The sequence below is a fragment of the Sycon ciliatum genome, chromosome 5 (genome assembly GCF_964019385.1).
Source record: "Sycon ciliatum chromosome 5, ocSycCili1.1, whole genome shotgun sequence".
NCBI classification, from domain to species: domain Eukaryota; kingdom Metazoa; phylum Porifera; class Calcarea; order Leucosolenida; family Sycettidae; genus Sycon; species Sycon ciliatum.
The window spans coordinates 25,395,449-25,410,740 of NC_088647.1; the positions used below are offsets into that span (position 1 = coordinate 25,395,449).

At 48.2% G+C, this 15,292-nt stretch overlaps 1 protein-coding gene and 1 long non-coding RNA gene across 4 annotated transcripts in view; both read right to left on the reverse strand.

The window, feature by feature from the left end:
* Nucleotides 1–15,292, reverse strand: part of LOC135818155 (uncharacterized) — a 37,856-nt gene that overhangs the window by 14,695 nt on the left and 7,869 nt on the right. For all 3 annotated transcript variants that reach the window (XM_065331498.1, XM_065331497.1, XM_065331499.1), the window contains exon 4: nt 12,939–13,394. In XM_065331498.1, the coding sequence (XP_065187570.1) occupies nt 12,939–13,394 (456 nt within the window). The remainder of the gene's footprint in view (nt 1–12,938; nt 13,395–15,292) is intronic.
* LOC135818157 (uncharacterized) lies at nt 10,107–12,915 on the reverse strand. Its single transcript, XR_010553637.1, has 2 exons — nt 11,784–12,915; nt 10,107–10,713 (listed from the first exon to the last, which is right to left on the reverse strand). It is a non-coding gene; the product is annotated as an uncharacterized LOC135818157 (long non-coding RNA).

A 15,292-nucleotide genomic window follows, 5' to 3' on the forward strand; every position in this document is an offset into this window, starting at 1 on the left:
TGCTTTTATAAGAACGAAATGGCGCTTTTAGTGACATTTTGCATACAAATCCCCATCTAGTAGGGCGCAGTCATCCAGTTTCGGTGGAAGTGCGCGAGTTCGATTGGTATTCAAGTAGGAAGCGAGCATCTCAGCTTTCTCGGACCAAGACCATTCGACTCAGCACCCCGAAGACTACAACTGGTGAAATTTTAATTTTGGCCTTAACTTCCCCTTTAAAGCTGTGCGGACCCTGGCTAGCGCCAGACGTTACTGAAGTAACGTCTTTTGCATAGCTACAGGAATAAAAAAATTACTATCAGCTTATCGGCTTAGCGACATATTTTCACTCCATATGGTACACAAAACACAATCATGGAACGACATCAGTTTTTTTAATCATATTATGGGATTACGTGGATATGAATTCTACACAATTGTGGTAGCTCAAGTGAGATTAGCTCTCTGTACACCTGCGTGTAGGGCATCATGTACTTAAAAAGGGAGAAGGTCAATACAATTTTAGCATTTCTGTAACTCTGGAGTTTCATCAACGAGCACTAGCCAACCGTGCTGTGAGGATGGTGATCACCTGTGCGTGAAACTCAGTTTAATATTCTTCTTTCGAGTTGCAATGACCAACTGCGACTACTAGTACCCTGTCGAGATTCAGGTCGGCGAGTATCTCAGTCCCGTGGAACCAGACAGACGTGGGTGACTGGTGGAGTTGCCAAGTAACGCTACTCGACAATATGCAACGCTTGTCCGTTGTCCCAGAAGCCGAGGTTCTCTGGTCTGATTCCGTAGCCACGCCTGCAAGGTGACCGAGTTGGAATATCGATGGGTTTTCCAACTCGAGGTGAGCGAAGATGTACCCCGTCCTGCTCTTCCGGTGGAACGTTTTTTCTTCTTTGCTCAAACAGAAGTATGTTTCTCTACACCACGCTCAAAATTCATCCACACTCCAGTCCTCGGCTTGCTGGAAAACACCTTGGCAAAGGCGAGTGTTCGAGAAAAGGCGAGTCCACTAGTAAGGGAAAACTACAATTTTCGAATGGTGAGTCCATCATGTTCATTCCCATTCAAGAAAGTAGTTTTTAGCGAAACATTTTTCTTGCCACACGCACGGTAGAAATTATCAAATGTTGTGCTTTTTTCAAGCCGATTAGCCGATAGCAGCTAAAATACTCATTCGATATCTTTTCCAACGAGTAATTACCGAGTAATCGGTATAATCGTTTCAGCCCGAAACATAACAGTCCATGTTACGAGATCTACGGGTTCAATTTCATACTAGCAGTAGTAGATGTACATTTGCCATCGGCGCTATTCGTAGGTGATTGTGACACGTCAGGTTGAGTGCTCTAGCAAGGTGCATGTTGGTCATGCCGCATTTAAATTGTAGATAGATAATAGTGAATTCGGATGTTGAGCCACTGACAATAATAGCCGCTGACAATAATTTAAAATAGAGAAAAGAAAAGGAACATAATATTATGGTTACGAGTTAGAGTAACTGTCCACCACCGTAACTAGATACTATATACAGTCAGAAAGTGCAACAACTAGGCAAAAAAACTGACAGAGTACTGAGACAATCGACGACCTGACACCAACTTCCTCCGTATACAAAACTTCGTGACTTTTTTTCAACGGTGTTTTTGAGCAAGAACCTGCTCAGCGAACTGCGCCAAAGGCTGTCATCGACAACCCACATTCATGTTGAGGTAAGTTTGGTTGATCCCGAACAGATTCACCACGGAAGCCATGCGCGTGAGGACGTTGCCGACAGGAACTCATGAGACGAAAAAAAACTATTGTTGAAACGAGCGTATCTATAACAAACGAGCGAACAGTTTAACGAGCAAGCTATCGAGCAATCTAACGAGTTTTATTGATGTGGCAAATATGGTTTTTTTTTTAAAATTCTAAGTAAATAGTTAGATTTTTTTCAGCTGGTTCAAATTATCACCGCCGGCATTTGGGGTTGCTGCTGTTTGGTGTCGAGATGTCTTTTCAGCGCCGTCGTTGAGCAGCCTTTGAAAGAATAGACCGTTTTGCAAAGATTGCAAGTAGCCCTGTTCTTCGCTGCATCGCGGGAGAACACTTCCAAACGACTGAGCGTAACTTTCACTCAAATGGAGAGTTGACAGAAGCATGTCCTGCGACAGGTCAGCAGATGTCAAACAAGACATCAGTAGAGTCCACCAAAGCTGCAACGAGAACTGAAACAATTCAGTGTCGTTCAGGCATACGGTCACTGTAACTGCGAGTGGTTTTCACTTTGCGAGAGACTGGACTCTCGATCGACCAGGAAGTCGTAAAAATTAATATTTTACGACTCCCCGGTCGACATGTACCGGTACTTTTTTTTGCGGTCCAGATAGCGACTAAAGGTACCATTTATTGAAACAAAGAAAAATGGTGGCACCTATGTACAGGGGATGGCCCACGCCTGGTATAAAGTAAACGTAAAAGAGAAAAAAAGTAGTACAGTGAAATGAGGCTCAAAGTCACAGACAGCACACGGGGCCGCCGTGGCAAACAAAGAGAGAGAAGAAGGAAAAGAAAAGATAAGAAAGAAAGAGAGGTAAGCAACTCCAAGTACATCAGCAGTACTTGTGTCATACGCTTTGAATGAACACTCAGCAGCCGCCAGAGCAGCCGAGTGAACTGGAAGTGGCACTGAGGAGCGCCGGTAGCCGCGCAGACTAGCAACCATGGCTCTCACTAGCCTGAAGGACAGTTTAGTCCGGACGAAAGCCATGGTGACGGAAAAAGGCTTGTTGCGCTTGTCGCTCAGTTTGCTGGCAATGCTGGCAAACAGCGCAGATGAAGCTTTTCCTTGTCCACCAGTGGTAGAGAAGACAATGGGCACAAAGGAGGAGTGCTCTACCTCCAGAACTCGCCGCTCATATTTCCTCCGCTTCTCCTGCTCATGCTTTCTGTAGACAGACGAGAGTGTAAGGTTTCGATTTGAGGGGACAAAAGGGTTGAACACCCGAACATCAAACATCGTCCTCTCAAACCTACTCCCATACAACCCCCGCGCTGCCACATCCAGCCTAGCATGGTCTTCGATGTTGGTCGACCGAAGAGGGAACATTTCACCGGACAGGGGCTCCAGTGCAGGCTCCACACAAACATCGTGGGCTACTTCCCGCAGCAAATTGGGGGGGGGGGGGGGGGTGAGGTCGCGAATCTCATTGTGCCGCATTCCAGGGAAGCCACCAACTGAACACGACAGTGCATGCGTCGTGTCAAACGGCTTGCCGCAGACGCAATGGGTTGGCAGTCAGGGAGGGGTCCAGCCGTACCGTAGGCACAAGGCATCGCGAAATCCCGACTTCGGCATCGTGAACTGAAAGCGGCGAGATGGCCGACACGTGAGCCAACTTGAGGCACCCTTCTCCGCAGCCAGATCCAAGATCCTTTGGTCGTCCAGACTGAGCTGGTCCCTGACGGAGGACAAGGCCACAGCTTGATCATGGCATGTACCGGTACTGCCATATGTACGCAGTACGGTGTTCGTTAGTGCAAACGAGCTGGCCGCACAAAAGATTATCGCCCATTTGTTCGTTCATGCTTAACCTTTCTAGGGGCTCCCGCAAGAAGACCATAGGTCTGTGGGAAACACCCTAGTAAAATAAATAAAATAATAATAATAATAATAATTCAAAGGATCAGTCGGGGAAGTGAACTGCCTGAAAAGAGAAAAAAATGCCAGACCCACCAGGACTCGAACCTGGGACCCTGCTTGTCATGAGCAATGCTCTAACCACTGAGCTATGGGACCAGGCTGAACCTAGAAGGCGCTGACAAGTTTTTCACTCCAAAGGCAGCTCACAACACGTGCCACACATACTGATGGCACTTGGGTCTTTTTCCCTCCCCCAGGGGACCAACCACGGTCCTTTCCAAATTTAATCACTTTCTTTCACCTCTGGTAGTTTCCAGAAACTGACCGTGGTTGGTCCCCTGGGGGAGGGAAAAAGACCCAAGTGCCATCAGTATGTGTGGCACGTGTTGTGAGCTGCCTTTGGAGTGAAAAACTTGTCAGCGCCTTCTAGGTTCAGCCTGGTCCCATAGCTCAGTGGTTAGAGCATTGCTCATGACAAGCAGGGTCCCAGGTTCGAGTCCTGGTGGGTCTGGCATTTTTTTTCTCTTTTCAGGCAGTTCACTTCCCCGACTGATCCTTTGAATTTGAAGTTCTCCCAATCCTTTCCAAATTTAATCACTTTCTTTCACCTCTGGTAGTTTCCAGAAACTGACCGTGGTTGGTCCCCTGGGGGAGGGAAAAAGACCCAAGTGCCATCAGTATGTGTGGCACGTGTTGTGAGCTGCCTTTGGAGTGAAAAACTTGTCAGCGCCTTCTAGGTTCAGCCTGGTCCCATAGCTCAGTGGTTAGAGCATTGCTCATGACAAGCAGGGTCCCAGGTTCGAGTCCTGGTGGGTCTGGCATTTTTTTTTCTCTTTTCAGGCAGTTCACTTCCCCGACTGATCCTTTGAATTTGAAGTTCTCCCAATCCTTTCCAAATAATAATAATAATAATAATAATAAACGAGCCGAGTTTCTGGGGAGCGAGCTAACGAGTACCCGGTGAGATCGTTTCAACACTAAAAAATTTAATGTTCGGTTAACGTAGGAGTTAACCGTTGTTAACAGTCACGTAGTGACGTACCATAGGGCTTGAAAGTGCTACGTCACAGCATAGCAACAATTTCAAAAATTCAAAAATTGGATCCACTTGGATCCAGTTTTTGTATGGATCCAAGCACATTTCAAGCCGTCTTACTCTCAGCAAGGTGATGTAACCAGTGAAACTGACTGATTTGGCTACTGGGGGCGGGGTTACAACTGGTGGCGAAAAAAAAGTCACACCTGCATGCGACATGAGTGGGTTGCTATGCACCCACATACTGAGGCAATAGCAAAGTCACACCTTAGTGGATCCAAAAATAGAAATCTGATGTCAACTTACTACTCCTTGGCCGTTTTGACGTCATTACTTTCAAGCCCTATTGCTTCGCTGTTGGCCTTTATAACCATGATAACGGGTTGCATAACCCTCCTTACGTGTGTGCACGATCTCGCTCTCTCTACATACTGGCTGCTGTGTATCATAGACCACATGCCCACGCTCTGCGCATGCGCAGATTTCCTGTGCGCACAACAGAGCTTACTGTCTTCAGTGGTCTTTCCAGTTTCCTTGCCTGCAGTCAGCTTTCAAATTCTGAACTCGAAAATTCTGATTTCTGATTCGAGTTTGCCTCCGTACTGCTTCAGAGTGTCAGTCCTAGTTCTGCCGATTGGCTGCCGTCTTTAGTATTCGCTTTCCTTGTTCTCTCTCAGCTCAGTCCCGTCAGACTACGTGTCTTCAGCGGCCGGAGATTATTTGAGTATTATATTCTCACGATGGCTCGTTTCTCGACCAGACAAAAGACGCCATCGGCCAGAGTGGCAGCTCAACCTTCGGATACAGGACGTAATGTGCGTGTGCGGCGAAATCCTGTTCGTCTTCAATCACCCAGAACTCCAATACCTCCCCACTCGGATTCTGTTGTCTCCGACGTTGCGCCGTCAGTTTCTTCTGCCGCCGCCTTGAATGTGGCCCCTGATCCCGGGGCGGCAACTCAAACTTCGGCTGCAGGCAGTAATGCGCGTGCGAGGCCAACTCCTGTTCGTCGTCAACCAACCGGGACTCCATTATCTTCCTCCGCGGCCTCTGTTGTCTCCGACGTTGCGCCGTCAGTTTCTTCTGCCGCCGCCTTGAGTGTGGCACCTGATGTACTTGCTTCGGCTGTTTCTCAGACCGTCGGCCAGGTCCTCCAGCCCCTGATGGAGCGAGTAGAGCAGTTGGAATCTGCTGCAGCCGTCGTGCCGCCTGTCAACTCCAGCTCCGTTCATGCATTGGGCCATCCGCCGGCTGCTCGTCCGTCGCTCTCTGTACCTGATGAACTCCGCGGGCGAATTGAACGCGGCGAGTTTATTGATTTCGACGACCTCCTCCCGGACCAGCTGGGTGTGGAGCCCGATGTGGTCCAGCTAGCTGTGGGGGCTAACCGCTCTGTCCAACTATACTTGTACAGAAGCCAACTCAGGCCCAGCGCCGCCATGTCCACGATGTAGCGTCATGGCTCGAGGCGTTTACAGTCTACACGAGAGTAATTGTCCCGGCGGCTCCAGATAGGGCAAATGATTTGCTGGCATATCAGGCCACTATTCTGGATGCAAATAACTCGGATCATGTGGACGCATGGCTAAGTTATGACAGGCGTTTCCGGCGCTCCATAGCCTCCCAACCACTGTCGTACGACTGGGCTATCATCGACTCTAATTTGTGGCAGTCGTCATTCACCAGCCGTGGTCGCCCACCATGTTCGCGCTGTTCTCTGGTGCACCCAGTGGCCCAGGCCCGGTGTCCCTTTAGACCAGGGCCTCCATCCGACGGCGCTGGGAGTGCAGGTCCGCCGCAGTCCAGCGCGCCAGCCCATCTTGGGAAGCCTATCTGCCGCAACTTCAACAGGGACCATTGCAACAACTCATTCTGCTATCGTGCCCACGTGTGCCTTCAATGCCGCGGGAAGCACCCAGAAGTCAAATGTGGCAGGGGACAGTCCGCCACCTCAGCGTCTGCTCCGTAAACATTCTGTGGAGATCCCCATCAATGATAGCCGATTAGCCGGGCTCCTTAACCGTCATTCTGATCACTCCTTCTCTCACTTTGTGTTGCATGGGTTATGTCACGGTTTCACGATAGGCCATTCTGCTGCTATATCTGGTTGCGTTCGCAAACGCGAACTCGCCTCACTCCTGGGCCACCTCTCGTTCGCTTCCAGAGCAATTCCGGCCGCCCGTACATTCTTACGCTGCCTGTATGACCTCGACAAGGCCACATCTGAGATGTCATCTCACCGAATGCTGCACCTCTCAGCCTCAGCCAAGGGCGACCTGAGCTGGTGGCACCAGACTCTGTCAACATGGAACGGAAAGTCATTTTTCCTGCTAGAGAAGTGGATGCCCAGCGCTGACCTCCAGTCGCAAACCGACGCAAGTGGCACCATTGGATTTGGAGCCTTCTTCAATGGTCGCTGGTTTAGAGGTGACTGGTCCCCGCAGCAACTGGAACTAAGCATTACCTACAAGGAGCTCTTCGCCATTGTCGTGGCCTGCGCCACATGAGGGATCGAGTGGCTGCGTGTGGAGTTTTAGTGCGACAACCAAGCTGTCGTGGAGTGCCTGAAGACGGGCACGAGCCGGTCTCCTGCAGTCATGGCACTCATCCGCACCCTGTACTCAATCTGTGCGAAGCACAATTTCCTGATTCGAGCATCGCACCTGCCAGGAATTTCCAATACCATCGCTGATGCCCTGTCCCGGAACAAGATGGATGCCTTCAGGACCTTTGCTCCTACAGCTGCGGAGCGGCCTGACACCATGGTCCAGCCGATCACTGAGTAAGTGCAAAGACATTCACTTAGGATGCAGATAGCGTTCTCTGTCGATCCTACTCCACAATATCAGTCTGACGTTATGCCTCTAGAACAACGCTCTTGTGCAATACATACTTACCATATATATTGGTTGTTATCACCCGCTATCTCCCCTGGCCCTAATGGGAATGTCGGCATGGGCACTCCTCCGTAACTGGCCTCTCGCGCACTACTATTAAACTCGCATGGGTCATAAACCGCTCCTGCTCAATGCAGGCCGACCCACCAACTCGCATGGGTCACAAACCGCTCCTGCTCAGCGCAGGCCGACCCACTTGGTCATATACAGCTCCTGCCCTCGGTAGGCCGACCACACTATTCGTTAACCCGAACTCAATTGAGGCCAGCTACTCTGCCCGACATTCCCATTCTTCCAAACTCACTCTTGTGTCTTTTGGTGTGTCGCGTCCTGCACGCGTGTGTGTCTACTCTATACTCTAGCATGGGGAGTAGAATGTTAATTAACACTTTAATACTTGCTCGAAACTGACACAGTGAAGAAGTGGATCTCGCGGCTGGAACACAGAGCCACGCGGCACTCGCTGCTCTGAATCCCGAACTTCATGAAGCTGGCCAGGCTCATAGGTCTACTTACGGTGGGCGGCCTGCAACGTGAGAACATAATTTAGCTGTTCCGCTCGCACGGCAAGATGAAACATTTCAGTCGTAGTGCAACCAGCGCAGACTCCGGATCGGAATGTCGACGACCTGGCTTTCTTCGCCTTTGTCTAGTCAGGTGTCTCCTTTGTTGCGAAGGGGAATCGCAGGGACCTCCTCGAAGTCGTTGTAGAGTGCTGGGAGGAGTATCCTGCCGAGAAAATGCAAAGCGTGTGGATGTGCTTGTACGACTCGTTTCACGGCATAGTGGAGGTCGCGGGCTGGAACGACAGAATAGTCGACACCGATTCGTACCCAACTCTGGAGATGAAGAGGACGTAGCCAGAGTGCCGCGTCGGATCATCACTGCCGCTAACAAGAAGCTAAACGAAATGCGAGCGGAAGCAGCGGCTGTTGGCGATGCGGAGTCAGCGTTGTCAGGTGACAATGACACGAGCGACGAAGACTCTGAATAAACTCAATCTCATTCGTCTGAGTTGCTTTTTTTTCTTTGTATATAGCTTGTAAACAGGTTAGACAATGCCACGAGTGTTATCCCAAGTCAAACAGAACAATTCCAGAGCTGTGGGCAGCCTTCCAAAAAAGTCATGGAGTTTTTTGTAAACGTAGGAAGTAGCTCCAACACATCTCCGAAGTGCTAACCACCAACCTTCCAACTCGGAAAGTTCTAGGTTAAAGGGGCACTCCGGCTTCATTTTCGACGCCGAGTTTTCGATGCCAAGACGAAGGTTGGTGAAAGAGAAGACGCCTCGAACAAGAACGAGTCTCCAGAAGCGATCGAGTCGAGCAGGAAGACGACTTTTGAATTTCGCCGAGCGAGCGCTGATGACGTAATGAGGGATTAGCTTGCCAGTGGAAATGCATCTGCGCACATACATTTCGCATACTTTTTGGCCAATTTTCAATCGAAGAGGAGGTTGTTTTCTATGTTCTCTCAACGTCGTGAGCGATCCCGTCTTCTATATCCTTCCAGGTACCCTGAAGGTCCTCTCAGAGGAGAATTTATCTCCAGCAAAGCGTTGTTGATCCGCTAAATTCGTCTTGAGACATATTCACCCAGTGCAGTGCTGATAAATGTAGAATGTTGAATCTGTGATAATTGTCGACGATGGAGAGAGAGGTTGATAGCCGCTGTCGCAGGGAAAGTGAAGCTGCTGGAAGTAACAACGGGGAGTTTGTTAGCATCACATGAGCATCCAGACTTCAAAGCAGCTTGACGGAATCGGGGAGTACTGACTATTTGTCTCGCCCTCAGTTTAGTGAATTTTATGACCAGAAATTATTCGATCAGGATCCCTTCTACAAGATGTGTAGTGTAGTACAGGTGATTTCTGAACTTGACGATATGGAGACGGACCAGTAGACCTACCAACAACGTGTACCTGCAGGAAATTCACCCAAGGCTATTGCTATCCTCTTCAGTGGCTGTTGTTTTTTAGTAAAAATATGTTCACTTCTCTCAACATACTCCTGGATGGCAGCAAGAAGGTGCGCTATGGAATTCAACGCCACAATCTTCGCCCAGCTGTGGATGAAGCATGGTCAAGTCATGGCAGTACACATACTTGAAACAGATGAGAAATTGAAAGTCATTTGTGATGGGAAGTTTGACAGCCCCAGTGACCGAGTCAAGCGTTGTCTTTTGCCGTGGCACAAATTGCTGAAGAATCCGAGATGGTCTTGGAATTATGCACATGGATACTACCAGAAATAATGGTGGCATGAACCATTGTGGAATGGGACAGTTCACGGAGAATACTGGAATAGCTCAAGTATCTCTAGGTGATTGTAAATCCTGTTCTGGCTGATAGCTTCGGCCTGCTGCGCCCGTCCATGTACAATGATGGTAACATGCATTTCTGTTTTCTACATATTTGCTGGCTACTGTACTGTGGTATTACAGTTGCAGGTCCCTTTATATATATATAGAAATATGTTCAACCCCCCCCCCCCCTCCCACATTATAAATATGAACTAACAATTTCACTGTTGGACTCGCCGGCGGCTACAACATATAGAGAGCAAAGGATTAATTTATAACGTTAGCAAAGAAAAGGACCAGGGGACTACAAGTTCCGCTATTGTCCACGAACAATTTAACTGTATTTGAAATAATTTTGTTTGATACCCTGAGAACTCTGAAACTTTGCAGCACTGTGGATTATATGTGGATACAACATTTATGGAAGGAAAAGTGGAATATTATAACACATTGTTCAAATAATTATAGCACTGTTGAGATTGTGAGCACATTCCAATCAGCACTCTACATATTTATAAGCGGTGGCAATCGTTAGGAATAGGTCATGAGTTGTCAGAGTGCTCTAGTATATGAGAGAATGTTTTGTTTGTCTAATCGACGGCTCGTTTGAAGCCAGAGTTGTTTGAACTTGTTTCAGTTGACTTGATTCTAGACCGTAGTCGAAGGAGTACTATGAAGTATACACCAGACGTAGTCCGAAAGGTATCTCGTGAGAATTCTGTCGGTACACATCAGGTATCAGCTTGCAAAGATGGCTCCTCTCTGTTTCTTGAAAGCCTGTATAGTTGGACTGTGGCTCCAGCGATTCCCTTCTCAGAGCAGATACCATACCCAATACGGTCAATGCATATTGGACAGACCTGTGTGCACAACAGAAATAGTGGAGAGAAATCTCTCAGCTCATGAACACATCAGTGAAGTTAGAACTGCCGTTGTTTGTGGCCATCAGTATAAACCTATCGACTATAAGAATAATGTGCAAGAAAAACCTCGACCGTAAAATCCCGCCAGAGCGCCCCGTCTCTCCCATCCGCCCCTCCCTGACTTCTTGTCAGGGACGTGATTGATTGTATCCTCGTATGACTCTGTCGCAGTCTGTGATGCCGTACTGCACTGTAGACGTGTGCTCGACCCCGTTGGAAATGTACGCAACAGTGCCCACCCTCCTGGCCAGGGATCGCACAAACCCTGCGTTTTTCGGATCTGTTCTACTCCTGGCTCTTGACCTTTGGTCGGTGTACGAGATGCACGAACAGTTTTCGTAGGGTGAGTACTTTTTCATGTGGCACTGAATGCGGCAAGTAGGACTCGCCCATCCGCCCCTCCCCACCTGAAGCGGTGAGGAGGTAGGGGCGCTCTGGCGGGATTTTACGGTATAACTAAGGCTGGGGCCATGGAATTATAAAGCATCTAACTTAGGGAACTGCCGATTCTGGTCTGAGTTGCGTTCGAGGCCTGGAATTCATGATGGCTATCGTATGTTGCATTGACCAGAGATCATATAAAACTTCCAAAATGCCACATTGAAACACGCACCACTTTCGAGTACTTTGGTATCCCCCACCAAATGGGCATTCGTTCCCGGGGTGGCAGGCGTCACCATTCGTTATGCCTGGATCAGATTTCATTGACCCCAACTGTCATGAAGAATCATTTTTACTTTGACTGGATTTCAGTACAAGTTGTAGAACTGCAGAATCAATTTTGTTGTATTTGGGCAACCATTTCTCTACATTTCTCTATTTGGCAACTTATGATAGAATTTTTTTATAAAATACATGTCCAAATTCCACATCTACCCAAATCGGAATACTTGATCACGTATTCAGTACTAAACGGAATGTTTAGAAACCGCCAGGGAATAGGAATGTGCTAACGAGAACTCCAGGCCAGGGTACTAGCATACGAACAAAACAAGATAAAAACTCACCAGTATACTTGTAGTAATTCATGTCGGTGTAATATTCACGATAAGCAACGAGGCACCCTCCGATTTGGTCAAGCTGCTTTGAAGTCTGGTTGTTCAGATGATACAAACGGGCTCCCCATTGTTACTTCCAGCAGCTTCACTCTCCCTGCGACAGCGGCTATCAGCCTCTCTCTCTCCATCGTCGACAATTATCACAGATTCAACATTCTACATTCATCAGCACTGAATATGTCTCGAGACGAATTTAGCGGATGAACAACGCTTTGCTGGAGATAAATTCTCGTCTGGAGGACCTTCAGGGTACCTGGAAGGGTATAGAAGACGGGATCGCTCACGACGTTGGGAGAACATAGCAAACAACCTCCTCTTCGATTGAAAATTGGCCAAAAAGTGTGTAAAATGTATGTGCGCAGGTGCATTTCCACTGGCAAGCTAATCCCTCATTACGTCATCAGCGCTCGCTCGGCGAAATTCAAAAAGTCGTCTTCCTGCTCGACTCGATCGCTTCTGGAGACTCGTTCTTGTTCGAGGGGTCTTCTCTTTCACCTACCTTCGTCTTGGCATCGAAAACTCGGCGTCGAAAATGAAGCCGGAGTGCCCCTTTAAGGAAAGATGAAAGTTGGGAAGGTAAACATAACGAAAATGAGTACAAGCTAAAGTCCCATGAGAACAACGAATGTCGATTGCTACTGGACGATGACGAGACCAGTAAAATAATTGACAATGCGGACTAACTACAATTCCAAGCAGCAAAGCAGCACACCACCCAACTTGCGTGGTTTAGAAATATCAAAGATAAGTACAGAAGGGGAAGCTTTGCGAAAACGAATGGTACAACACCGAACGCCAAACTCCTACAGTACTCATGCATGATGTACTCATTCCATCTCTAGTCTTGCTTAGACAGACAGAGCTTTTTTGTTCCCAAACCCGTGACTCTTACGTTGCACAACATGCTTATCGACCTTTGAGGGTGCATCAAATAATGCTCAACACAGGTGATATAGAACCACTGCCTACATGTGTTATCTCCTGGACTAGTTTGCTCCTCCAGCTCATCAATAGTCAGTGGGCTATCAGGCCACACTCAGACATGATGAAAGAGTGCATGTACGACATATACATGGCACTTCAAATTTCAGATCTCTGACTGACCTGCGGGGGTAGCTCTCATCTTTGCTGCTTTTGCCTTTCGCCGTTTCCTTCGTTTAGAAGCGGCTGTTGTAGCAGTCAGGGTTGCGCCAGGTGGTGGTGTTGAAGTTGATCGCTCAGGTCCGGGCTCCTTGCCCAATTCCTGACCAGTACCAGTACCGCATGGTTTGGACTTTGACAGCTTGTCACCAGGCATGGCGGCACTTGGTCCGCTTCCTGCAGTAGGCATGGCCTGAGATTTATCACCAGGCAGTTGAGCTGGAGCGCTTGACGCTACACCAGCTGCTGAACTCACTGCTAGTGGTACTCCAGCACCTGTCCCAGGCACTTGCACAGTGCTTTCATCAGCAGGAGCACTCCCTGGTTGAAGCTGTCCCAGCAGTTGGGTGTACAGTTGGGCGAACGCTGGTAACATAGCACTGGACGTCGGCCACGCTAGCTTGTATTGCGTCATGAACACTGCACACGGGAACAAAACCATGCCACTGATGGTGAGCTGTGTGTATGAATTGCTTGCAACACTTGATGGCCATTCTTCAGTCATCCAGAATATTCATTCATCCAACAGTGTCCGGTCTCGAAGGTGCCGGATAACTGACACACAACTGTATTTACAGGGTAAAGTGGGCAATTGCACACTTTCTGCATACAAAAAGTGGCATACCCAAGGAAGTTGAAGGTGACAAAAGTTCTAAAGGTGATAACGAAACGAACAGTGCTGCTGGGACATGCATACAGATGGCGCTAGAATTTAGACAAGCGCGTGAAGCAGCCAATCTATAAGAAGTTCTCACTAACATTGCAACACACACATGCATAATGAAATATTGAAATAACAGTAAACCTCCCCTTATCTGGGCAGGTTGCGACCGAGCACCGCCCGTAACTAGCAATTGCCCGTAACTCTTAACACACGTACCTACTGAATGCAAGTAAAGATTTTTTATGCCAATCAATAGTTTTTGGGGCCGCTTTTCGTTGAAATGTCAGTTTTGTGACTCTAGATGGGTCAGAAAGGTGCCTAATACACGGACGTGCCCGGATTAGGGACATCCGCATCTGGGGAGTTTTACTGTACTGGTCCCATAGTGACGTGACGACGAGGTGAGACAAACGGAAGGCCAGACTCACCTCGTTGTCACGTCACTTTCAATCTATCATTGATTCAGTATGCATGTACGTGTGTTGGGCAACGTTAGTGCAAACTTCTAATAGATTGTTCTGCTTTATGCGCTTGTCTAAATTCTAGCGTCATCTATATGCATGTCCCACCAGCACTGTGTGTTTTGTTATCACCTTTAGAACTTTTGTCACCTTCAACTTGTGATTTCTTTGGTGGTGGAATGATTGATTTCATTATCAAGTTCTGCCTCATTTTCTCTGTGCTGCGCTGACGAGTCCACAAAATCGAAACACTTCCCTCTCCACTCCGCGTGACCCAGCTCCGCTCTAATTCTCTTCTGTGGTACCCGCGCCACGCAACCACCACCTTCAACCGGAGTCCCTCCTATATCCACCGCCGTTGGCCCAACCGCAAGCGTCAGTGCCGGTAAGTCATCATAGTTGTTGTCATCTCCAATCTGGCCACTGCCATCTCCTAACAATGTCCATCGTCCATTGCTACACGTCTCCCTTAGTGATTCGCTACTCTCTGATCGTCCTGGGAAAATCCCATTGTCCACGGCCATGGTTTCGAGTTCAGGGCCAAGTTTCCTGGTGGTGCGATTTTGCAATTCAGTCAGCTGTCCAATGTTGTCTTCATTTATACTGTGGAATCCATGAAATATTGTTGTTCTCGTGTCATGGTATGACTGCGTACACACTTTTCCTAGCGGTACAAAGACTCTTGTCTCTACGCCGCCTTTTTAATTATACCAGTGTGGGAGCAAACCCATTCCTAAGTACAGTAAAACTTGTAACTAAAGACCACCGTGACTAGCGACCAGGCTGGTACTACCGACCACCTTGCCAGGCACGGACGGTCTCACGTTTAAAAAGCACTGTGGCTAGCGACTAATTGCTGAACGCAGCCAGCGACCGCCTTTTCTTGTCCCAATTACGATTTTGACCCGTAAATAGCGACCACGATGTAGGAAATCTAAGGTTGTTCGAAGTTTCTTCTTTGAAGTATTGATGATTTTCTATGGTCCTACTCAGAGTCTTCCGATGCTACGGCTTAACAAATGAACGCAGTCTATTTTTGACTGTGAACTGCACTACACCTCTCATAGTTTCAAGTGCTGTCAAGAACAAACATGATAGGAATCGTCCTGGAGAGCGAATCGAAAGCGCTCTCTGATCGATGTTACTACTCGAAGGAGAAACGAATACAGAGCTGCTCTGTGGAAATGCAACCA